Source organism: Myxocyprinus asiaticus, chromosome 2 (assembly GCF_019703515.2).
Source record: "Myxocyprinus asiaticus isolate MX2 ecotype Aquarium Trade chromosome 2, UBuf_Myxa_2, whole genome shotgun sequence".
NCBI classification, from domain to species: domain Eukaryota; kingdom Metazoa; phylum Chordata; class Actinopteri; order Cypriniformes; family Catostomidae; genus Myxocyprinus; species Myxocyprinus asiaticus.
The window spans coordinates 10521760-10546846 of record NC_059345.1 but is presented as its reverse complement, the minus strand read 5'-3'; the positions used below and the strand labels follow the sequence as shown (position 1 = coordinate 10546846).

The following is a 25087-nucleotide window of genomic DNA, read 5'->3' as shown; positions in this document are numbered from 1 at the left end:
ACATCACTGTGGGTACAAGCAACTCTTATTGAGAAAACTGTGGAGCTCTGAAGCTGGATGCATATTGTGCAATTATTTCTGTCCTTTATGATTGTTGCTCGTCAGATAGTACGATATGAACCAGGTGAGATCTTGCATAAAATGTAGGACATCAACAGTCTTTTAAGTTAGACTGTACGAAATACATCCTAGGACTTTGATCACAATTGACAGCGAGTAATCACATCACATTCTGGCATTCTCATTGATATGCAAAATCGAAATGTTACCTTGCACTGAAAAGTCCTTGTACTGATTTTGGCAATGGTTAATTTGGAACAGAAAAAAGAAGTTGTGGTGTCTGAAGTCTGTCATGGTTGGGAATTTGTGTACTGCTCATTGTCAAGAGCAAACTATAAAATATTTTAACCAAATATCTCTCAAACACACACACACTGGTTCTTTATGAGATTGGCGTCGTAGGAGTTGTCACACTGCACAACTGCGACCCAAAATTCCTAAAACTGTCAGAACTTTGTCGAAGACAAAGATTCATTGCAAAGGCAATTAACCCTTTAAGCTCGGATAGGCCCGCAAGAAAATAAAAATCATAAAAATATTAGTAACTAATAACTAGTCTTGACCAACACAAATATGTATCATTTGAAAGCTTAGAAGCTCTACTTTCCAATGCATGCAGGCATTATGACCAAAACTGAACAAGTGCTTTGAAATTTGCAGACAAATCATAAGTGTTCCATTTTGATTATTAAAACAGAAAACAAAATTGCACAGCATTGCAATTGGTAAAAACATAAAACGGATAAAATAGCCAGTGTCATATGTTGTTGGAAAGCTCTAAAAGAGTATAATACAACCAGCCTATTTGTTTTACTCATAGACAAAAAAATAAATAAAATACAAATAAAATAGCGAGTTATAGTTAAGTATACGTCTTTGACAATTATGTTGGTCTTGCTTAACCAATGGAGATGTTTTTGGTTTAGGTTACGTGACAGCCTGGTGTGCTGGCTATGAGGCACACAATGGTCTGGCCATCACACACCACCAGTTCACGTAACACAGTTCAGATAGTTGTGGCATTTTGTATAGGGACCCCTAGTGTCACTACATCGACACAACATCGAGTGAGTGACATATAGGGAACGTCCTGGTTACTTTCGTAACCTCCATTCCCTGATGGAGGGAACGAGACGTTGTGTCCCTCTTGTCACAATGCTAAACTACCCACTGAAATGGCCGGGACCTGGTCTCGGCTCCTCAGCACAAAACCTGAATGAGTGGTTGCATACCAGCTCCTTTTATACCTGTATATCCGGGGGAGTGGCATGCAAATTCCACTCGCCAATTCTCATTGGCCTTTTTTCAAAAAGCCCAGAGGTTGGGGCTCCCAAGAGTGACCCCTAGTGTCACTACATCGACACAATGTCTCGTTCCCTCCATCAGGGAACGGAGGTTACGAAAGTAACCAGGACATTTTCCTGGCTGCCTGCCTGATTCACAGAAGCAGTGGCCAAAGGCTGTTATTTTTGCAGGGTATCTGTCCTTAAAAAGTAATAAAATGTATTAAATTCACTTATCACAATTTAAATCTATGAGAAATCTTGGTAACACTTTACAATAAGGTTCCATTTATTAACATTAGTTTATGCATTAGGTATCATAAACTAACAATGAACAATATACTTTATTTTTTACAGCATTTATCAATCTTTGTCAAGGTTAGTTAAAATTGTTCATTGTTAGATTATGTTAGTTTATAGTGCATTATCTAATGTTAAAATATACAACTTTTGGTTTTAAAAATGTATTACTATATGTGGACATTAACATAAACCAAGATAAATAAATGCTGTAAAATGATTGTTAGTTGTTAGTTCATGTTAACTAATTTTGGTAACAAATGTTAACAAATGGAACCTTATTGTAAAGTACTACCAATACCTTGAAATGTTGTGTGCAAAATGTTTACATATTGGGATGGAAAGTCAACTCAGCCCCCTTTACGAGATGCATCCTACACTAAAAAAAAATATTTGTTGGCTCAACAACCATAAATCTTTAGAAAATTAATAGCTTCTACTGAGAAACGTACATATTTACAACATGTAAGTTTTAGATTTACTTAATTTGCATTAATATGTACAACACAAAGTATTAATCATTATGTGAACTTAGAGTGATACATAAAGTAAAAGAATAATATTTTTAAAATATATTTTATAATTATTGTTCCCTTTTCTCCCCAATTTGGAATGCCCAATGCACTCTAGGTCCTCGTGGTGGTGTAGTGACTCGCCTCAATCCTGGTGGCGGAGGACGAATCTCAGTTGCCTCAGCGTCTGAGACAGTCAATCCGCGCATCTCATCATGTGACTTGTTGAGCGTGTTACCGTGGAGATGTAGCACATGTGGAGGCTTCACACTATTCTCCGCGGCATCCACACACAACTCACCACGTGCCCCACCGAGAGTGAGAACCACACATTATGGCGACCACGAGGAGGTTAGCCCAACGTGACTCTACCCACCCTCGCTCACTCAGGACGCCCTGGATTTGAACTTGTGACTCCAGGTGTGGTAGTCAGTGTCTTTACTTGCTGAGCTGCCCAGGCCCCCAAAAGAATAATTGTTAGTTCCTTGAACTTCTTTGGCTTAAAAATCCATGAATTTTAGATTTTAAGTACTACTTAAATGATCAAGTACAGAACTGAGGCTATGGGGAATACGCATAAGCTCTTGTGTTTGAATAATGTAAGCCTGTTTGTTTGGTCAGAAAGAACTTATTGGAGCATTTAATTAGTTATTAAGAATTCATGGAGATTTAAGGTGTTTTTAGTAGTATTGATGTTGTTTTACTGTAATTAGTTGTTTTGTGTAAAGTCATCATTAGGGTTATCAGTGTTCCCTTTGGATAAATTGGATCCTGTTCAATCCATGTCATTTGTTTCTTGCACATGGGAATGTGTGTAACTGAAGTGCAGCTTTATCTGCACTTCTTTAGGGAATCGATTGTTTAATGACTGACCACAGTCATTATTTTCTTTTGAGCCAATTCAATTAGGTAGAAACAATAAAATTATAGTTAATTTGAAACAATGTGCATACATTTTTTTTTTTTTTTTCAGTGTATGATGCCTTTTTAACAGTACTGAAGGAGTTACCATGTACTGTATGTAAATTAAAATGTTAAGTTTAACCCTGTAAAGCCTGACATTAAACTGTGTTTAGTACCATTAGGCAAACTTTAAAATGAAATCATTAAAAAATGTATCATATTTGATACATTAGCCTTTAAATGTCATTATCGTCCTAAGGCCCAGCAATTCATTTTTGTGTAGGACATTTGTTATTTAATTTTTCTTAGCCCATACATGCTACAGTAGAAAATCAGTGGTCAAGACTCCCAGGGCTTTTCAGAGATCCCAAATGTTTGAGAGTTTGGCCATGACAACTTCCTCTCCTTGGTCTGTAAATACTGATTGAAATGTATCACAGTTCAATTCAGCACATCAGATGCAATATGAATAAAATATTATTTTTCAATAAACAATTTTATCATATATAGTTTATGCACCAAACACTATATTGACATTTAAAAAAGGGAAATTGTAAAACTTCTTTCACTGGGTCTCAGGAACTTATGGTAAGATGACATCATAATAGCTTTTAATGAGATCTTTATAATGACAGAGCAGTCTGCATATACAGTACGCAAATACACAGAAATTTTAATTCACACTTTAAATATATCTTATAAAAATGCATATGCCAGAATTTTCAAAGCTCTGTGATTTTTTGTGTGTGGTGGGAATTAATGTAATATAATGAGACAAATACCTCAAAAGCCTGTTGTATCATATTTGATACATGGATCACTAAAATAATATTCAAAATTTGAACCAAGCACAAGTTGCTTATATTCAGCAAATGTTCATTTTAAAATATCAGTAACAATATAATCATTACTGTTACTTTTACTTTATTAAAATAAGCTGTCATTTATCCCAACATAAGAGTCACTTTTCCTGCAAGTCTGCCGTCATATTAAATAGATCGATATAAACATTGAAACCATTTTTTTTCACAAATAACCACAAGATGGTGCCATAAACATGTGAAATTTACATACCATAGGTTGTTTGGCTCGTCACCTTGAACAGAGAGTGAAACAGGAGCCATCAAACATTGTGTATCATATTTGACACACACTGCGTTATAGGGTTCAAATTCATTTGACATTTTTCTACAAAACTAAGTTCAAACATTTAATCATAAACCTTTAGATTGAAAGGTTTTGAAGATCCTGAGAATCAAATTCAAAAAAAGTGTGTCCACACTTTAGACTTGTATGTAAATTTTTTTAATTATAATTATTATTTTTTTTGGCTTAAAAAAGCCAATATACTGTTATTCTTCATGCATCGTTTAGGGTTTATCCACAAACCAAGACCAAAATTATCAATTGTAACTCCTTCTAGAGCTTTCAAACTACATCCACCAAACATGGTACAGACCTTTAGAATGTTCCAACTTACTAAGCTAAACTAAGTCTTTTCAAACTGAATGGACTTATGGTTTTCAAACATCCCATAGACCTACGTCGATGGAATGTTCAAAAAGACCAAGACTCTGCCACGGAATTTTTTGCGATTTCAAATTTTTAACTCAAACTGTCAAAACACTCACAAACACACATGAGTGGGAACTCAAAGGTACTGTAAGTGATTTTTTTATTTTTTTTTATTAAATGGTAAGTGATTTTTAAAAAATTAAATAACATGTAGAATATGTCGTTATTTTATCGTTATATATAAAACTTCACTGAAATAAGTGCCATGAACTATAACACCTGTCTCTGTAACAGCCCTAGGCTGGGAAAATAGTGGTAAAAAAGATGTCCACAGGCCCAATCAGAGATAGTTTGTTTAGCCAGAAAGAAAGAAGACTTTCTGCCTGTCAATCATTTTGCGCATTCACAGAGCAGCCCATACGCAGTATGCTCATATTAGTGCTGGTACGGTGTTCTGCTCCTGCAAAATGCACAGGGTCGGATGGCGAATCGCTCAGTGGAACCACCCACCCTCCAATACAATAGTCACAAAATGTATCTATGTGTGTGTGCGTCTTTAGAGTGTGGACAGCGAAGTTTTGGAAAAAGGGGCGTAGGCTAATCAACAGCAAAGTCTGGTGGAAGTTCCAGAATGGCTAAAATCGCTTACAGCACATTTAAGCGTCCTTTTTCTCTCCCTTCTCTCTATACATCCATCCATCCATCCATCCATCCATCCATCTTTCCACAAATACTCTAACAACAAGCTAGCTTGGTGGTAGTAGTAGTAGTAGTGTAAACAAACACCAAAATGTCCAGAAATCCAAATGGATTGAGGATTAAAATGCTGCTATTAAATACTTTTATGGGAATTATTTTGTTTTCGCTTTCTTGCCAGATTAATCTTAAATTCATTTAATTTACATTAAAAAGTCATTAAAATGGAAATGTATTCCCCCAAATATGCAGATATCCTGTTTTTGTGGTGCATTAGAGGATATACAGAAAGAGCTCATGTATTAAAACACCAGTTAACTGCCTTCAATGTGCAAATTCCCAATGAAAATCAAATATGGGGATAAAGAGAAAATCTGACCGTTTTAAAGTCTCTGAAGGGCACAAACTGGACAATGTCCCTTAAGACGGGTTCTCCTTTGGGTGAGCGCAGAACTCCATCATCTCCATCAAGAATCTGCATGTCGGTGAAGTCAGCGTTCCCTACTCCCACTATGATGATGGACATAGGCTGGTAGGACGCCCGGACAATGGCCTCCCGCGTATCGGCCATGTCTGTAACCACCCCGTCTGTGAGGATCAGCAGGATATGATATAGCTGGCAGAGAAGAAGGCTGTGATCAGGTATGGTGTTGTCTTACATTTGCTAATTTATACAGTGTTAAGTATGACTTTATTGTCTTCAAGTGTGTCATTTCTGCGGCACTAGTGTCACCAAATGCAAATGCAAGAATATTTACTGTTTCCAAACGAGTTTCCTGAAAACTCCCACCATCTTCCATGACATTTTTGTTTAGTGGAACACAAAAGGAGATGTAAGGCAGAAAGTACTGACAACCTCATTCACCATTCACTTTAATTGCATTTATATATATATATATATATATATATATATATATATATATATATATATATATATATATATATGTATATATATATACATACAATGAAATTGAATGGTGACTGGGGCTAACATAAAAAAAAACAAATAATAAAAAAAAAAATGTATTTTGGGGTGAATTCCCTTTAAGCTGGGATATGAGAAAGTATTTAACATAAATAAACACACACATTAGTTAATTTTTTATGCCCTAAAAGTAATAAGGAGAATATTAGATTCCATTCTAAAATGGGCTGCCAGTAGGCTAAAATAAGATATATTTACGGGCCTCCCATCCAAGTCTGCAATTTGAATGAATGGCCTGGTTTCTGAACACTGATCTCTCTGAGCTTATTTACTGAAAACTGATCACTTTTGGTGAAGGGGTGATCTAAGATTAAATAATAAATGAAGATCACCACAAGGACAAAGTGTGTGCAAACAAAAAGCAATGAAACGCATACATAATTGGTTTCACAAAAAGCTTAAGGGCAAATATTTGAACTGAGACCATTAAATCACTTGTAATGTTAAGTGAACTAATGGAATTGTAAATTGATTTTTAATTACAAAAATAGCCCTCAAATTACTCATCTGAAAAACACTTTAAAAAGGTTTTTGTTTGTCCCTAATCTGAATAAAATTTCTAAAGTAATATGCACAAACCAGGCACACAAGGAACAGTCAGGGGTGAATTCACTAAACAGTTGCATCACTTTAGCGTGCCGTATTTCAAGGCAAAACCCTGCGTCTCAAACCAAAAGTAATTATTTTCTAGGCAAACACTGAAACGAGGCTCATTAAAGAATGTAACGAATTCACAAACATCAGCGCTTTTAGCTTGACACAATTAATGTAATGCTAATACCACCCATGCAAAGTTGGCTATAAACGGAATTTAATTCTAAAGAGTTTGTGTATTTTGTATTTTCTAGTGACCGTGACAGCAGTAATTCCTCCCATGATGATCAAAGTATAAAGAAGAGCATTATAACCAGGCATATACATATCCAGACATGTGGTGTAGTGAAGCACATTTTTGGCATTTTAAAGAGCTAATTCAGATGCCTGGATAGCAGGGATAAATCGATACTGTACAGTCCCAGTAAAATATGCCTGATCGTGCCCAGGAAGCACAAAATGTTTTCACAATGTTGCAATTTGGTTGCAGTTAGGATACATCACAGTACGTTTTAACAACCTTTAATGGTATGCAGTTATATATTTGGATAATCAAAAATGATCAGTACCAAACTTTAACTTTAAGAAAACTCATCACTCTCTCTTTCTCTCACTAATAAACCTTTTTTGGTAAGCACTATGGCAATGCCAAATGTGGGTTGGACGTGGTAATGAGGTAAAAAAAAAAATTTCAATATGATAATCTATAGCGATTTGAAAGAAAAAATGACTTTATAAAAATAGACAGTAGCCGTATTTAAGGCTGGGTTTTTGATACAGATTTCAAGTTCTTAATTCGATTAAATTCTGATTCGATTTGACTCCTATTAATTGGGTATATTTTAGTTATTCCTATTTTGCATGCATATGAAAGAAATTATCTCAAATTACTATATGAAAATATTCATTTGACACATTTTATTATATCATTAGATTTTATCCTTTTGGTCACATTTTAGCTTTTTAAGATGTATTCTATGTATTACATCAATAAATTGTCTTGAAATTGTATATAATAATGGTATTTATATATGTGTGTGTGTGTGTGTGTGTGTGTGTGTGTGTGTGTTTTATTGTTTGCATACATTATTTGTACTATTTACAAGTATTTACATTGATATGTAGAACAAGGGCTAAAATGGTACTGTCTCTTTAAGAATAGCGGCAGTTCAGCGAGCATCTCGCAGAAGTGGTTTGGTTAAACTCAATCAGTGCATATTAACAAGAAAGAAGTTGCAAGGTTTCTGTACTATGTGTAATCAGTATTCAGTGTTTCTTTTTGTTCTTTTTAAAGTCTAAAGGGTGAAAGAGTATTTAAAAGAGACATTATTCAATGACAAATGGATTGCGTGGATCTCATCTTTGGACACACATATGGAACGGGTCAACCCAAGCTGTTACTCTCCACACCCAGTGAAATGATCTCGGTGTTGAACTTCTTTGTCATGATACTGCTCAACCACTGGCAAGTGAAATCTGAAAATGTAATAGCCAGTGGCTAATCACATAAATTTTTAGTTGCAAAGCACGAAATTTAGTCACATATGTGAGTGATTTACTCGCATTTAAGAGGGTTTCGCATAAAGTAAAAGATCAGTCTTTGGATTTTAAGAATCAATAACAGATTGTGATTAATCTAAAAGTCAGAATTTTTACCCAGCCCTAGACGTATTACTTACATAGTGTAAAATTGATATAAAAATATTTTTTCGACTTTAAAAAACATTTTTACAATGCAGTTGTGCTAGCTGGGTGTCCCAAGCAAATTGCGATCAGCACTAATTTTGTGGTCATTACCTGATTTGCATAATTCCTTTATTGAAATGCGTAGCACAACATGGACAATGTGTGCATTTAACCAATGCTATCAGTGGGCGCAATCCATTCTTAGTGCTTTGCCATAAACAGGAATTTTGAGGATACTCACAGAAGCATCTTTAATTGGTTCTTTTCCTGCCGCCAGTTTAGCTATTCTGTTGATGATGGGAGCCACATTGGTGGGACCATATAGCTGGATCTTGGGGAGGCAGTTTTGGTAAGCTTCCACAACCCCCTGGATCTCTGATCAGAGAGAGAGAGAGAGGGGACACGCTATCACTTCAGCTCTGCAGGCTTATTTCTATCTCTCTCTCAGACTCTTTCACTTTCTGAGAGCCCTGCTAAAGTATTGGCAGCCAAAGCAGCAGATTTTAGGATCAAACCAGTTGAGAGACTGACTTGGAACTATTCCTCTCATGTAGCAATGTGAAAGAATTCAAGCAAATCTAAGATTTTCCACATTCTTAACTGACAAGAGCTTCAAAGGGCTCAATGAGTGCTCCCTAGAGATGTTCCTTCAGTTAAACTCAAGTTCCTATCACTCTTACCTTCACATTCATCATCCTCTGGGTTGAAATTGATGGCAAAGTCATGAGACACCTGTATTTTTGAGGGAAAAATACACACACAGAAAGGCTGCTTTTAGCTAGTTTTAGTTTGCTTAGCATACTCTCATGCACACCTGTAATGTAGGGAAAACAAACATGATTCAAGGTCATAAAACCTGCTGTTAAAAGAAGGCAATACATTTTCCTTGCTTGTGAGTCTAATTTGCATGTTTAAAAGCAGAATACTTTCTGCAACACTATGCATGAAATGATCTGATGATGATGCTTTAAAATTTGCTTTAAAATAGCATCCTCCCTACCCGTTTGCATACATTTCATTGCAATTGATTTTCTTTTGTTGACAAAGACGATTTGATTATAACTGTTCTTGTTTGATTTCCTTGAATAAGAAGACCTCAAAGGTGATACAGTGCAGTGCAATCTGTTTAAACAAACACTCACCTCAAATGAAACCCTGTGACAGTTTGCTGTCAACACTGGGGGAAGCCACTGTTACAGTAGCAGCTATTAATTAAATTCCCAGAGAACTGCTTTTTCCACTGCACAGGTTAGTACTTCATGAAAGAGAGATTGTGAATAAAAATAATCTTAGTTTGTATATATACTGGTGGCTAAAAGTTGGAATAATGTACAGATTTTGCTGTTTCGGAAGGAAATTTGTACTTTAATTCACTAAAGTGGCATTTAGCTGATCACAAAGTATAGTCAGGACATTATTGATGTAAAAAAAAATCACTATTCAATCATTGTTTTGAGGAATTAAGGCTATACAATGCTTGAAATTGCCACAAAAAAAAAAAAAAAAACTGAAGATTTCATACAATGGTGTACACTACAGTCTTCAAAGACAAAGCACAACTTGCTCTAACAAGGACAGAAAGAGATGTGGAAGGCCAGATGTACAACTAAACAAGAGGATAAGTACATCAGAGTCTCTAGTTTGAGAAATAGACGCCTCACATGTCCTCAGCTGACAGCTTCATTGAATTCTACCCGCTCAACACCAGTTTCCTGTACAACAGTAAAGAGAAGACTCAGGGGTGCAGGCCTTATGGGAAGAATTGCACAGACAAAGCCACTTTTGAAACAGAAAAACAAAAATAAAAGGTTAGAGTGGGCAAAGAAACAGACATTGGACAACAGATAATTGGAAAAGTGTGTTATGAATCTTAACCCCATTGAACTTTGTGAGATCAGCTAGACTGTAAGATGCCTGAGAAGTGCACGACAAGACAGCCACATCTATGGCAAGTGCTACAAGAAGTGTGGGGTGAAATGTCACCTGAGTATCTGGACAAACTGACAGCTAGAATGCCAAGGATCTGCAAGCTGTCATTGCTGCAGGTGGAGGATTTTTTGATGAAAACTCTTTGAAGTATTGTTTTTTTTTTTTTAATTGTAATAGTAATTTTTCACATTATTAATGTCCTGACTATACATTGTGATCAGTTGAATGCCACTTTTGTGAATAAAAGTACAAATTTCTGTCCATAAGAGAAAAATCTGTACATTATTCCAAACATTTGGCTGCCAGTGTATAAGATTCAGAGCAAGGGACAATGCCAAGGGTTGCTGTATGTAAATCAGATTGGTCTACATGTAGCCTCACGTGAATTCAAAGATACAGTCCACACTTACAAATCATATACCAATAGACTTTATTTAGGGGAAGCATCTTTTACATTTACATTTACATTTGGCAGATGCTTTTATCCAAAGTGGATTCAACCTATACATTTTATCACTATGTGCATTCCTTTCTAATAAAACCCATGACCTTGGTGTTGTTTGTGCCATGCTCTACCAGTTAAGCTACAAGAAACCCTATTTAATTTGACTCGAGGAAAACAAGGCAGTGAGGAACAGAAGTCTTTCTGTTGTGTACCTGGGTGTCAATTTTTCAGTTGACTAAACATTGAAAATACATCTAAATACATGAGGATCTTAAAATAGTATGTATTAAATGTCTTGGCTAGGATGAAAAAACAAGCATGTGAAAACAGAACTCTTAGTAATCCCAGCTGGCCATATAATCACTGTATAGCAGGGCTCAATAATACTAATGTCAGCCAGGAAAGTGTTTGATGAATGGCCAGTCAAACTTCACTGCTCACATCTTGCAGATTAGAAAAAAGTCAGTCCTTTCCTGTCTAAATATGCTGCACAACTCCTAATCCAGGACTTTGTTATCTCAACATTGGACTAGTGTAAAACTCTGTTAGCCAGCTTTCCAAATAGTCTGATTAAACCTCTACAGAAGATTTGGTCTTCAGCCAACCAGAGAGGGCCCACATCACATCCCTCTCAGTCTTGCTCCATTTGCTACATGTAGTTGCCTGCATCAAATTTTCAACTTCAACAAACTCCTTCAAGTCTATACTCTTTATTAAAACCTTCACTCTCTCTGTCCTTCTGCAGTGGAATGAGTTTCCAACCTCCATCCGATCTGCTGAGACCATCCCAACCTTCAAGAAATGGCTGAATACGCACCTCTTCAGCAAGCACTTAATTAATCAATAACTGTAAATAAAGGCACTTCCTATTAACTAAAAAGGCCTCCTTTTGTCTTTATTCTCCCATACACTTATGCTCTAGATTTTGTACTACAATAGTACTCTGGTTTATTTTTTAAATCTGGCATTGCAGTTCTGCTAATATTGCTGGATCCTGTTTGATATTTTGCTTTCATTTGTTAATCACTTTGGATAAAAGCATCTGCTTAATGATTTGATATAAAAGTGAATGTGAATGGACTGTACTTTTATCCATCAGCCTCGTTTTCATTCACATTAAATTATAAGAACACCTTTCAAGGTCACTGAAGTAGTATGGACAGTTATACGCACAATGACTAAGCAAAGACACTGTCTCTTACCTCATAGTTAGGTGGAATTCTTGCCCCAAAGCCCAAAGCAGAAAATCGTTTGTCACTGAAATAAATAAATACATTAATAGGTAAACACATGTATTGCCAGAAAAATACATTCTACATATTTTTCATTTGTGTGTAACCTTTGCCACTCTTAAAGGGATAGTTCACCCAAAAATTAAAATTCTCCCATCATTTACTCACCCTCATGCTATTCCAGCTCTGTAGGTCCTCATAATGCAAGTGAATGGATACCAAAATTTTGAAGCTCGTAAAAGTAATCCATAAGATTCCAGTGGTTAAATCCATATCTTCAGAAGTGATATAGGTGTAGGTGATAAACAGATCAATATTTAAGTCCTTTTTTTATTATAATAAATTCTCCTCCCTGCCCAGTAGGTGGTGATTTTTAGGAACGCACCGGGCTCTCCCTCACCGTTAGTCACCCGCTCTCACCTGCAGCTTATTATCACCTCGTTAAGACTTGCACTAAACCTCACTCACACTCTGTTAGTGTCTAGCCTTGTTGTAAGGTTCCTTGGACTTCCCTCTTGCTCAGCCGCAGTAGAAAACTGTGTCTCCATTTATTACTTTGTCAGTGACCTGTTCTGGAGATATAAGATAATTTACTCTGAGAATTCTGTGATTACGGCTCATCTACTCACCTGTGTTTAACCTCACCTGTTTGTCAAACAACTGTTCTGGATATATACATCAAGTGAATCTGAGAATACGGTGTTTCCACTCACCTGGGCTAATCTCACCTGTTTATCTACGATCTGCTCCAGACGCGCAAGATAAGTGACTTTGTGAAATCCAAGTTTACTGCTTATCTATTTACCTGTTTGAAACTTACCTGTTATACCACGAACCTATCTGAATGCTCAGGAAATGTGACTTTGAGAACTCTGAAAATACTTTGTTTGATATACTAACCTGATGCTCTTTATGTACGTGATTCACCTGTGATCCTGTTTGACAATGAAGTTACCAGTTTGGGCAAATATTGATTTGGAAATTACCACCTCTGGATTTGTGCCTTCTGCCTTTGTTCTCTGTTTGATCAAAGAACAGTCTCCAAAGACTGTGTACCATACCTGAATACTTACCTTGCTTGCTTACCTGCTTTTCCAGTGTACTGTGTAATAAACTCCCACATCTGGGTTCATCTCAAGCTTCTGAGTCGGTGTGTCATTACAGTGATATGCATGGAGAAAGCGAATTGCCAAAAACAAAAGAATGTGAAAGTGGAGATTGATAGTAAAAAAAAAAAAACAACTTGAATATTGATCTGTTTACACGGACACTTATCATATCTCTTCTGAAGAAATGGATTTAACAAATGGAGTCATATGGATTACTTTTGTGCTTTTGGACCTTCAAAATGTTGGTACCCTTTCACTTGCATTGTATGGACCTACAGAGAAGAAATTCCCTATCTGTCACTCACTCGACATTGTGTCGATGTAGTGACACTAGGGGTCACTCTTGGGAGCCCGAAACACCTCTGGTCTTTGATAAAAGGCCAATGAAAATTGGCGAGTGGTATTTGCATGCCACTCCCCTGGACATACGGGTATATCCAGGGGAGCTCCACAATGACATTTCTGTTGTTCTTAAATTAAAATCTTACCCTTCACTGTGTCTCTCATATCACATTCACACTTTCACATATTTAAACATGATAACCAATGGCTTTTGGTATCATTGACATCAAACCTGGTGTGTTACATTTGCATTTAAAATTTCAGAGCTATTGCGAAGGGGAAGTTTTTAAGTGAATAATTACTTTAAAATTGGTCTGTTCCTTAACATATTTTATGGCTACAGAAGACTTGGAATAAAGTAGACAAGTCATATGGACTACTTTAATGGTGCTTCAGTGGTGGATTGTTTTTTTTTTTTTTTTTTTTTTTTTTTTTTTGCTCAACGTCCATCCCTATTCACTTATTTTAGGGAAAATATCACCCAGGACACATTTTTTTCCTTAGCGTTCCATGAAAAAAAGGTTATACAGGTTTAGAACAGACATAAGGGTGTGTAAATACATTTTGGAGTGAAATCTCCCTTTAGCGAGGTTTAAACATAATTACAGTACTAGAGTAAGCATGATGTGATGTAGGGTCCAGAGGTGCATGTAAGAACATAGTATGTATGGATGGAGTGCTGAAGGGTAACAGAGTATAGTGGGATGAAAGGGGCTCCATAGTGAGAGGGGAAGGCACAGACACAGCGGCACATCTGATCACTCAGCAGGCATCAACTCACAGCCATATGAAGGAGAAGAAAGGTAGAGTGAGGTCAGAAACACTGGGGCACACAGCAGAGAACTCAGGACAAGACATAAGAAATCCACAGGCATAGAACTTTTTTTTTTTTTTTTTTTCCAATTGCTAACGCAAGCTCTATGTGAGATCTTAACTGAGACACTAAAGAGATCATAAATGAGACCTCTTATGTGTCAATTGTTTCTCCTAACTAGCAGTGAGATTCAATGGAAAAAAAGTGTGCAAATCTCTTGTTTCTCAGGTTGTTCTCCTTAGAAATTATCTCAAATGTATCATCATGAATTTAATAGAGATCTTAATGTCTCAAATTGTGCACAGATTTGTAAAATTTCTTAAGGGGATAGTTCATCCAAAAATGAATTAATTTACTCACCCTCATGCTATCCCAGATGTATATCTGTGTGACTTTCTTTCTTCTGCAAAACATAAAGATTTTTAGAACAATATCTCAGCTCTGTAGGTCCATACAATGCAAGTGAATGGTGATCAAGCCTTTTGAAGCTCCAAAAAGGAGATAGAGTCAGCATAAAAGTAATCCAGTGATTTAATAAATGTCTTCTGAAGCAATCCAGTTGGTTTTGGGTAAGAACAAACCAAAATTTAACTCCTTTTTAACTGTACATCTTGCCATTGCAGTCACTTGGCACGATCATGATTTCAAGCTCGATTAAACATCCTAGTGATTGAAGCATGCACAGAGCGCTAGATGGTCCTATAGGAAGTGTAATTTAAGTTTGAAAATCATGAGTAAATGAAATTTCACAAACAAGGAGACTGCTGTCAAGATGTACAATGATAAAGGAGTTACATTTTGGTCTGTTTTCATCCAAAAACAACTGGATCGCTTCAGAAGACATTGATTAAACCACTGGAGTCATATGGATAGTTTATGCTGACTTAATGCGCTTTTTGGAGCTACAAAGGCCTGATCACCATTCACTTGCATTATATGGACCTGCAGAGCTGAGATATTCTTCTAAAAATCTTTGTGTTTTGCAGAAGAAATAAGGTCATACACATCTTAGATGGCATGAGGGTGAGTAAATTATGAGAATTTTCATTTTTGGGTGTACTACCCCTTTAATAAAAATAATGAACTAACCCTAAAACTGTTTCTTGCAAAAAACTAATGATTATGAAAGCTGAAATAAATGTATGTCATGTCAGATTGCAAATAACTCTGCAAGTATCTCCATGCTGCTGAACGCATTACATTTCATATGCTGTCAATCATGTACATCATTGTTTCAATTATTGGCCATTTGTTGCGAAGTCCTGCCAATTTAAGAGCTCGAACAAATCATCATATTAGCAAGCAGGCTTCCAGGCAGGACAACAATACATTGATTGAAATCTATCAGTTAGATAGAAAGCAATAGAAGCACGACATCCGGGCGGGACCCAATATGACATGTTAAGCGCTTCTCGTCCAATGAGCAAAGTTTTTTACTCCCCTAATATCAAATGATACAGGTATCTGCCATAGACTCCCATTGAAGCATGGCTTCTATAAGGCTCTATGAGCCATGCATCCACTAATTTCCATGGACACATTCATGTAGAAAAAAGCGGATTGCATTGCTTTAACGAATAGTGCAATAGTGATGTGTGATATTTTACACTTCAATATTTAAGCGAATAAAAATGCACAAAGAGTAATATGTCGTTTTAATTAATTATTTGTATATCGCCACTGCTGAGAACCCCTTCAAGTGTCCTGAGCTATGAAAAAGGCACCCCTGAGCAATAACATTTCCCACTGGGTAACCATCAGCCACTATTGTTTATTTTTCCAATGGATGTTCCAGATTATACTGGCTGAAGCAACTAGAGTATCAGTTTGATCTGTGTGAAATGGACTTCTTGTTCAGTTTCCACTTTGGACCCATATGGGGTTCAGCTGATTCTCCTCACATTAGCAGTTTGGTCGCCTCAAGATATGATACTGTGACAGCTTTTGAGAATGTTCCTTCAAGCTGAGCCATGAAGAGGAACACATTAATTTCCAGCACGATGCAATCTGCATCTCCATAATTACATCATAGCTGAAGTTAACGAGAACTGCTGAGCCGTGATAATTGGTTTACCATAGTGAAAAAAGGAGAGATTACTGAGATGCGCCCATGACAAGACAACAAGAGGAAACAGTTTGTGGGATGAACTTTGCAGCTTTTCTTACTTCAACTCTTGATTTCCTGTGACCAGCCCTTTCAGCAACTTAATTTAATGGAAAAGATCACTACAAAAATAACTGCAAGCAGTTTTAGATATATGGCACTTATTCCTAAATTTACTGACACTGACTAAAATTTTAGATGGGCAGATTTCTTTTTCACTAATAGGATGGACAATATATGTGACATTTTTGTAGTCTGAAATCAAGAGCTCAAATGGGTCAGCAGCACTAGATTTTCAAATGTTCAAATTTTAAGACCCTTTCACGACTTGCGTCATCGTTCACTAAACTCAATGAAGCAAGCTACCGTGTGACTTCTCATGTGGAGGTCAAAGTGGTGCATGGTGCTTGTGTTAAGAAGTGCATTGAAAACCTGACACAAGTCATGTGAAAGACCCTTTACAAACCCGTTGCTAGGAAATCACAGCTTTAATATATACATTTAGCAACAGAAATAGCTTGAATTTGTGCCTTTTTACACATGATCACAGGGTTACAGCTGTATAAAACAGGGAAAAACAACTAGAAACAGCTTTCTCATAATTCTGTCCATGTCCAAAGAGCATGCATCCAAATTTTTTTGCTAATTGGTTCAGCAATTCATGAGAAAAGTCTTTCAAATGCTTAGTTGAACACCCCTACAATGGCAGTTGATAGTGCCTCACTTTAAAGATTAAAAAAGGACCTAAAAGTATTCAATGTGGTTTGTGTGTCTTATTCCAAGAAACAAACTAAACTCTTGAAAATCTAGTCCATTGCACATCTCCATATTTTTCAGCCTTTTGACAATATACTGTATCTCGATAATTATGTATTTGCTCTGAAATTGCTCAAAAGAACCATAATTTAAACCAAACAGTCACTGTAGCCAAGTAGATTCAATATTTTAAAAGGCACTGAATAAAAATCTATTTAAAAATAATGAAGTCATGTTTCTCACACCAAGGAGAATGAGATTTATTCATTTTTACTGATATGCACTTTTATATTTACATTTATATTTTATATAAAATTATAAATTTTTACTAAAACGTTTTTCATGTGTATTATTGTAATATAACACTGAATTATCATTATTATTTTGAGGATAAGATTTGTTTTATATAAAAGTAATATTTCTTTCCTATTTTCTTTACCTTCTCCAAGAGCTTTTATTCTGACACTGAACGTGCCAAAAACTGCGTATTTGACAGTTTGCAATGTTCCGCATCTGGTGAAACGCTGTCATCTCCATTTTTGTTATACTGTGCCACGTTGGTAGATTTGTATAATAACTTATATGCTTGAATCTGCAGTACTTTTCTTACACGATGCATGTGAACTGCTCTTATAGTGCTTAAAACATGAGCCCATGAGCCCTGAGCGTGCACAAATCAGTGCGTCACCCATTTATTCTGAAGCGCGCACAGACCATGTTTATCTGTTTTTAATCAATGCCTTTTGCAATTTACTAATCATAATACCATATCGCCATTTTTGTTATTTTGATTAATTGTGCAGCCCTGAAGGATCGTGAAATTAGTCTATGAAATTTAACAGCCAAATAAAAAGCACATTAAAATCATAGCGATATTCACAATATTGCTTAACTTTATATCGTCTGCAAAATCATCGCGATTATATTGTGAATATTCGATATATCGCCTGGCCTTATTGCACATTCATGAGCGCTATGAGATAAGTTATTTTGCAATACGTGAGATCTTGCATTGCTTTTAGCAGTGAGCAATATTTATTAAGACAGCTCTTTTTTGTGTTCAGAATAACCATTCCTTTAAGAAGGAAGACTCCTACAAAGAATAATAGGCTTCCAGCAACTTCCTGGACACCTAATAAAATATTCCAGTACTCTTATGTCTTGTATCCATCAGCAAGAAATATGTATGATACAATGATGCTTGACATGCAAAACATTCACACATCCATGATTGAGAAGCAAGCTGTTCTGACAACTTTGACTTCTACCCACATTGCCAACTGCCTTGCAAATGAGTAAAAAAGAATGCCTTATCAGATTCCCAAAAGCATGCAGCTTATTCACACTAGTGAAACTGGGTCACAAGGTTTGCATCCATATTTTTTCATATTTCATGTCTTAGAGGGATAGTGGACTCAAAAATGAAAATTCTGTCACCATTTACTACAGTGGCATAGCCAGAAACAAGGCTCTGGATGTGCCATGGGAAAATAGGATGAGCAAGAAACTTAACTTTCATTAATATCTTTTTAGCTCTTAGTTACAGTATTTTTCAGCCATGTGTTACATTATAATGACTTATCGTAGGCCTGTTTTTACATTTATTTAAAACAAATACTACTTTTGTCAATGGAGTAGTTAAGCATGTTAATCTATCCAAATATTATTCTTATATTTAGTCATAAAAACTGAAATCTGTGACAAATTGATTGGATTATTTTGGAATGATTCATAATTATTTTCCAAAACATGCTGAAGACACAAAATGTACATGGAGGGTCAATTTTCACTGTGCGAAAAAATATTGATTACAAATACACAAGGTTTTACATTTCACTGGCTCAATTTCATTTTGGATAAGAAATTATTTTGTGAAGAACAGCAGTCAGAAGATTCAAAATCTTTATATAACATTGATTATGTGTAATAGATTTACTTGCATATCATCTAACGGAAACATTTAGCCTACTAAACCAATAATTGAACAATACATTAAATCTGTCACCTAAATAGGCCGATATAATTAAATGTATATTGTATAACACGTTATGAACAAATCATCACGTAAAGCAGTGTTACTGTAGCCTAACTTTCCAAGTGTAATCTCTAAATATGACATAATATGCGTTAAAGCTGTCAAAATTAAAGCGTTAATACATGCGATTAATTAAAAATGTTTAACGCGTAAATTATTTTTAATCATGGTTAATGCATTTACCGTTAATACAGAATAAACCAGCATAAATAGTTGTTGGAAGGGCGGAACCTTTGCAATGTGTCTACCCGGATTCATTACACTGACGCACACAAACACACATGAATATGCAACCTATGTGAGGACTAGTTCTTTCAATTAGTCAACCTCCCAGTTAGACTTTGGGAAATGTTTAATGCTACTTGAATTGGTGCTATTCTAGAGCATTTCTATCTTTAAACTGTGGAAGGCTTTGTTTGGAAAACGTTAATAAAGCATTATATTGTTACATATTGTTTTTTTTTTTTCCCCTAAATGCATTTTGACAGAAAAAGTAACCAATGGCATTGTAGAAATGCACTATTCACAATTATGTATAATGACGAAGAAAGCTGAGGGCATTCATCTGTGGCAGACTCTGTACCACAATGAATATTATTATAGTCATTTTAATCTAAACTCAGCAAAAAAAGAAACGTCCTCTCACTTTCAACTGCTTTTATTTTCAGCAAACTTAACATGTGTAAATATTTGTATGAACATAAAAAGATTCAACAACTAAGACATAAACTGAACAAGTTTCACAGACATGTGACTAACAGAAATGGAATAATGTGTCTCTGAACAAAGGGGGGGGGTCAAAATCAAAAGTAACAGTCAGTATCTGGTGTGGCCACCAGCTGCATTAAGTACTGCAGTGCAACTCCTCCTCATGGACTGCACCAGATTTGCCAGTTCTTGCTGTGAGATGTTACCCCACTCTTCCACCAAGGCACTTGTAAGTTCCCAGACATTTCTTGGGGGCATGGCCCTAGCCCTCACCCTCTGATCCAACAGGTCCCAGACGTGCTCAATGGGATTGAGATCTGGGCTCTTCGCTGGCCACGGCAGAACACTGGCATTCCTGTCTTGAAGGAAATCATGCACAGAACGAGCAGTATGGCTGGTGGCATTGTCATGCTGGAGGGTCATGTCAGGATGAGCCTGCAGGAAGGGTACCACATGAGGGAGGAGGATGTCTTCCCTGAGATTGCCTGCAATGACGACAAGCTCAGTCCGATGATGCTGTGACACACCGCCCCAGACCATGATGGACCCTCCACCTCCAAATCGATCCCGCTCCAGAGTACAGGCCTCAGTGTAACGCTCATTCCTTCAACGATAAACGCAAGTCCGACCATCACCCCTGGTGACACAAAACCGCAACTAGTTAGTGAAGAGCACTTTTTTCCAGTCCTGTATGGTCCAGCGAAGGTGGGTTTGTGCCCATAGGTGATGTTGTTGCCAGTGATGTCTGGTAAGGACCTGCCTTACAACAGGCCTACAAGCCCTCTCTCAGCCTATTGCGGACAGTCTGGGCACTGATGGAGGGATTGTGTGTTCCTGGTGTAACTCGTGCAGTTGTTGTTGCCATTCTGTACCTGTCCCGCAGGTGTGATATTCGGATATACCGATCCTGTGCAGGTGTTGTTACACGTGGTCTGCCACTGCGAGGATGATCAGCTGTCCTTCCTGTCTCCCTGTAGCGCTGTCTTAGGTGTCTCACAGTACGGACATTGCAATTTATTGCCCTGGCCATGTCTGCAGTCCTCATGCCTCCATGCAGCATGCCTAAGGCACGTTCATGCAGATGAGCAGGGACCCTGGGCATCTTTCTTTAGGTGTTTAGGTGTTTTTAGGTGTAGTCAGTAGAAAGGTCTCTTTAGTGTCCAAAGTTTTTATAACTGAGACCTTAATTGCCTACCGTCTGTAAGCTGTTCGTGTCTTAATGACCGTTCCACAGGTGCATGTTCATTAATTGTTTACAAGCATGGAAAACATTGTTTAAACCCTTTACAATAAAGATTTGTAAAGTTATTTGGATTTTTATTAAATTATCTTTAAAATAGGGGTGTTTCTCTTTTGCTGAGTTTTATTATAAAATTCCATAAACAATGTGTCGAATGTTTATCATCACATGGATGAATTTTTACACCCCTACTATTATTAAGCATAAAAAAAAAAAAAAACTCATTTCAATTAGATGTGCAAGCTGATGTTTTGGGTGGCATTTGCACACCCATTGTATATGCTACTGATTTATTCACCCTCATGTGGCTCCAAACCCGTTTGACTCTCTTTATTCTGTGGAACACAAAAGTAGATGTAGATGTTAGGCAGACTGTTATTCTCAGTCATCATTCACTTTTATTGCATCTTTTTTGAAAGTGAATGGTGACTGAGGCTGTCATTCTACCCAACATCTTTTGTTTTCCACAGTTTGGAACGACATGAGGATAAGTAAATGACAGAATTTTTATTTTTGGGTGAACTATCCATTTAAGAAGAGATCATGAAATATAGATCTAAGTTAAAATTCCTTTATAATGTGAGTAGAAAGAGACCGCGGAATGTTATGAGAAACGTTAAGCTAGCATAGCTATGTAGGAAATTGTTAACGGCCAATTATACTTTCCATTTATCTGCATAATGCAGTGACTGACCAATCAGAATTAAGTATTTTAGAGAGCCGTGTAATAAAACATATTAAACCTATAAATGAGAGAAATAAGTCACTAAACATTTTACAGAGTCACCATACTTCTATCAGGAAGACACGTAGACTCGAGTGAAATTCAAGATGACATTTATTTGATGAATATAAAACATTGTCTCTCTTTGGCGTAAGCCCCGTCTGGTGGTCCGAAGAAGTTGTACTCAGAACCGTCATATCCTGCCGGAGATAGGAGGCAGGGGCGAGGAGCCTACCCCCGTGCAGGACAGGACTCAACTGGTGGTGGTGGGGTGGTGGAGGTTGCAAGTTAGCACACTGAAACAGCAATGTGATAGATTGTGAGCAGACTTATAAAGTAATGTCTTACATGTGATTGGCTAGGAGTTAACTAGCTAATGGTGTGATGATGTACAGCTGCTAGTCTTCCCGCTAGAACTATGCTGTGCTTACATTTCCAGGCACAATACTTTTTCTACAGACTCTGGAGAACATTTTCTCCTCATCTGCAGAGGCAGAAATGGTTCTGAAAACCTTTATGAAGTGAGCAATCACGAAAACAAGAGCTATTCTTTCTCTCTCCTCTCAAGTTGGTTTACTAGAAGAAAAGTGGCCTTTTTTATTTCTCTCAAAGCTTTTCATGGCTCTTCAGAGTAGTCAGGCTGCCACCGCTGTCCAGAGCAGAAGGAGAAGCAGGAGCAAACTTCAGTAAAAGGTTTTAATCCTGCTTTAAATAAAAGCCCAAATGATAGAGAGGAGCAACCTGCAGGGAGCTACTGTATACAGCAAGAATAAAGTGTCATAGGTCACAACTTAGCAAAGTCACATTTGTTCTTACAATGGATAATAACAATTGCAAAAACAAAATTCACCAGTGGGATGTGATTTGCAAGGAATTTTGTGATTCTGATTATGCTGTGTCACAATGTTTTTACATCATGTCGCGCAGGAGGGATGTACTTTTTTAGATGCCGTGTAAGGTTTAAAAGAACAAAACTTTTTTTAAAACGTATCTCAATACGCCTATGTCCTGTTCTATTCATTTTTACCACAAAAACACAGTTGTTTTTGAGCGAATAAAGACTTTGGGGACAATTATTTGCTTACAGAGAAAGTATACACACTCTCAGACACATATGACAAATAACAATCAAAATCAATTTGAATTATGAAATCTTAATAGTTAATGATTACGTCTCAATGGTTATCTTTGTTTTAGATACTATCCAATTCCAGCTTTGGTGTAAAATAAGAGAATGCATTAAGCAGGCAAAATTAAATCAATATCTTCTTATTTTCATGACCATAATTGGGGGAAAAAACAACTGTTGGATGAATGCTAATTGTAACTTTCAATGCTGCTGCAGTTCTAAGGATGCGAAGAGAAAAGAACCAAAGGATCATATACGAACCATAAAGAAATGTTATCCCTCACATTCAGATAAAAGAAGTAATGAATGTTTCACCTCCTGTACACTCTGAATGTATGCAATCATCTTTATACAATGGCAAGAACAAGTATGTGAACCCTTTGGAATTACCTTCATTTATGTATACATTTGCCTTAAGATCTGGTTACAATAATGTATAAACGCATTCTGTTTTAACTAATAACACAAATTATTGTATTGTTCTTGTGCATATTGAATACATCATTCAATCATTCAAAGTGTAGGTTGGAAAAGTATGTGAACCCCTAGGCTGATGATGTCAACAAAAGCTAATTAGAGTCAGGAGTTGGCAAACCTGGCATACAATTAATGAAATGAGATTGTAGGTGTGGGTTTGAGCTACTTTGACTAATAAAAATCACTAAAATATTTTGAGTTTGTTATTCACAAGAAGCATATACTGATGTGGACCATGCTTCACAAAAAAATATATCTCAGAAGACATATGATCAAGAATTGTTGCTTTGCATAAAGCTGGAAAGGGTTACATAGACAGAGCTTAGATATTCATCTGTCCACAGTTAGACAAATTGTCTATAAATGGAGATGATTTAGTACTCAAATCAAATAAAATAAAATCACTTTATTGTCACACAGCCATATACACAAGTGCAATGGTGTGTGAAATTCTTGGGTGCAGTTCCGATCAACATAGCAGTCGTGACAGTGATGAGACATATACCAATTTACAATAACATCAAATAAACACAGCACAATTTAAACATCTGTTATACACATAATTACACTCAACAATATACAAATAATAACATACACTGTACAGTATACAATATGCACTATATAGATACACATTATTCAATAAAAATTAAAAATAAAAATAGTATATATATATATATATAGAATGTACAGTATTGTACTGTATTGACATTCAGGCTGTCGGTTGATAGTCAGTTGTTAAGAGAGAACATAATATAATAATAATAATATAATTTATGACAGTCCGGTGTGAGATATAAGAGTAAGGGTAATAAAGTGCAGTGCTGATGTATTTTGATCGTGGGAGATCAAGAGTTCAGAAGTCTGATTGCTTGGGGGAAGAAGCTATCATGGAGTCGGCTGGTGCGGGTCCTGATGCTGCGATACCGCCTACCTGATGGTAGCAGTGAGAACAGCCCATGGCTCGGGTGGCTGGAGTCTCTGATGATCCTCCGAGCTTTTTTCACACACCGCCTTGTATATATTTCCTGGAGGGAGGGAAACTCACCTCCGATGATGTGTCTGGCAGTTCGCACCACCCTTTGCAGTGCTTTGCGGTTGTGGGCGGTGCTATTGCCGTACCAGGCGGAGATACAGCCAGTCAGGATGCTCTCCACAGTGCAGGTGTAGAACCGTGTGAGGATGTGGCGGTTCATTCCAAACTTCCTCAGCCGTCTCAGGAAGAAGAGGCGCTGATGAGCCTTCTTCACAACGACTTCAGTGTGGACGGACCATGTGAGTTCCTCAGTGATGTGGACACCCAGGAACTTGAAGCTGCTGACTCTCTCCACTGGTGCTCCATTGATGGCTCTATACTGTGGCTACTCTCTGAAGCTCAGTAGAAGTTGGGTGATGCAGCAGGGCAATGACCCTAAACATCGAAGTAAATCCACTGCAGGATGGCTTCAAAAAAAGGAAATCGAACTTTTGGAGTTGCTCAGTCAAAGCCCAGATCTTAACCCAATTGAGATG

General features: G+C 36.9%; 1 protein-coding gene across 1 annotated transcript in view; it reads right to left on the bottom strand.

Moving 5' to 3' along the window:
- LOC127412749 (copine-7-like) overlaps window positions 1-25087 on the bottom strand; it is a 94449-nt gene that overhangs the window by 6179 nt on the left and 63183 nt on the right. Inside the window, exons 12-15 of the mRNA XM_051649365.1 lie at window positions 12111-12165; window positions 9215-9266; window positions 8776-8909; window positions 5649-5885 (exon numbers count right to left, since the gene is read on the bottom strand). Of these exons, the coding sequence (XP_051505325.1) occupies window positions 5649-5885; window positions 8776-8909; window positions 9215-9266; window positions 12111-12165 (478 nt within the window). The remainder of the gene's footprint in view (window positions 1-5648; window positions 5886-8775; window positions 8910-9214; window positions 9267-12110; window positions 12166-25087) is intronic.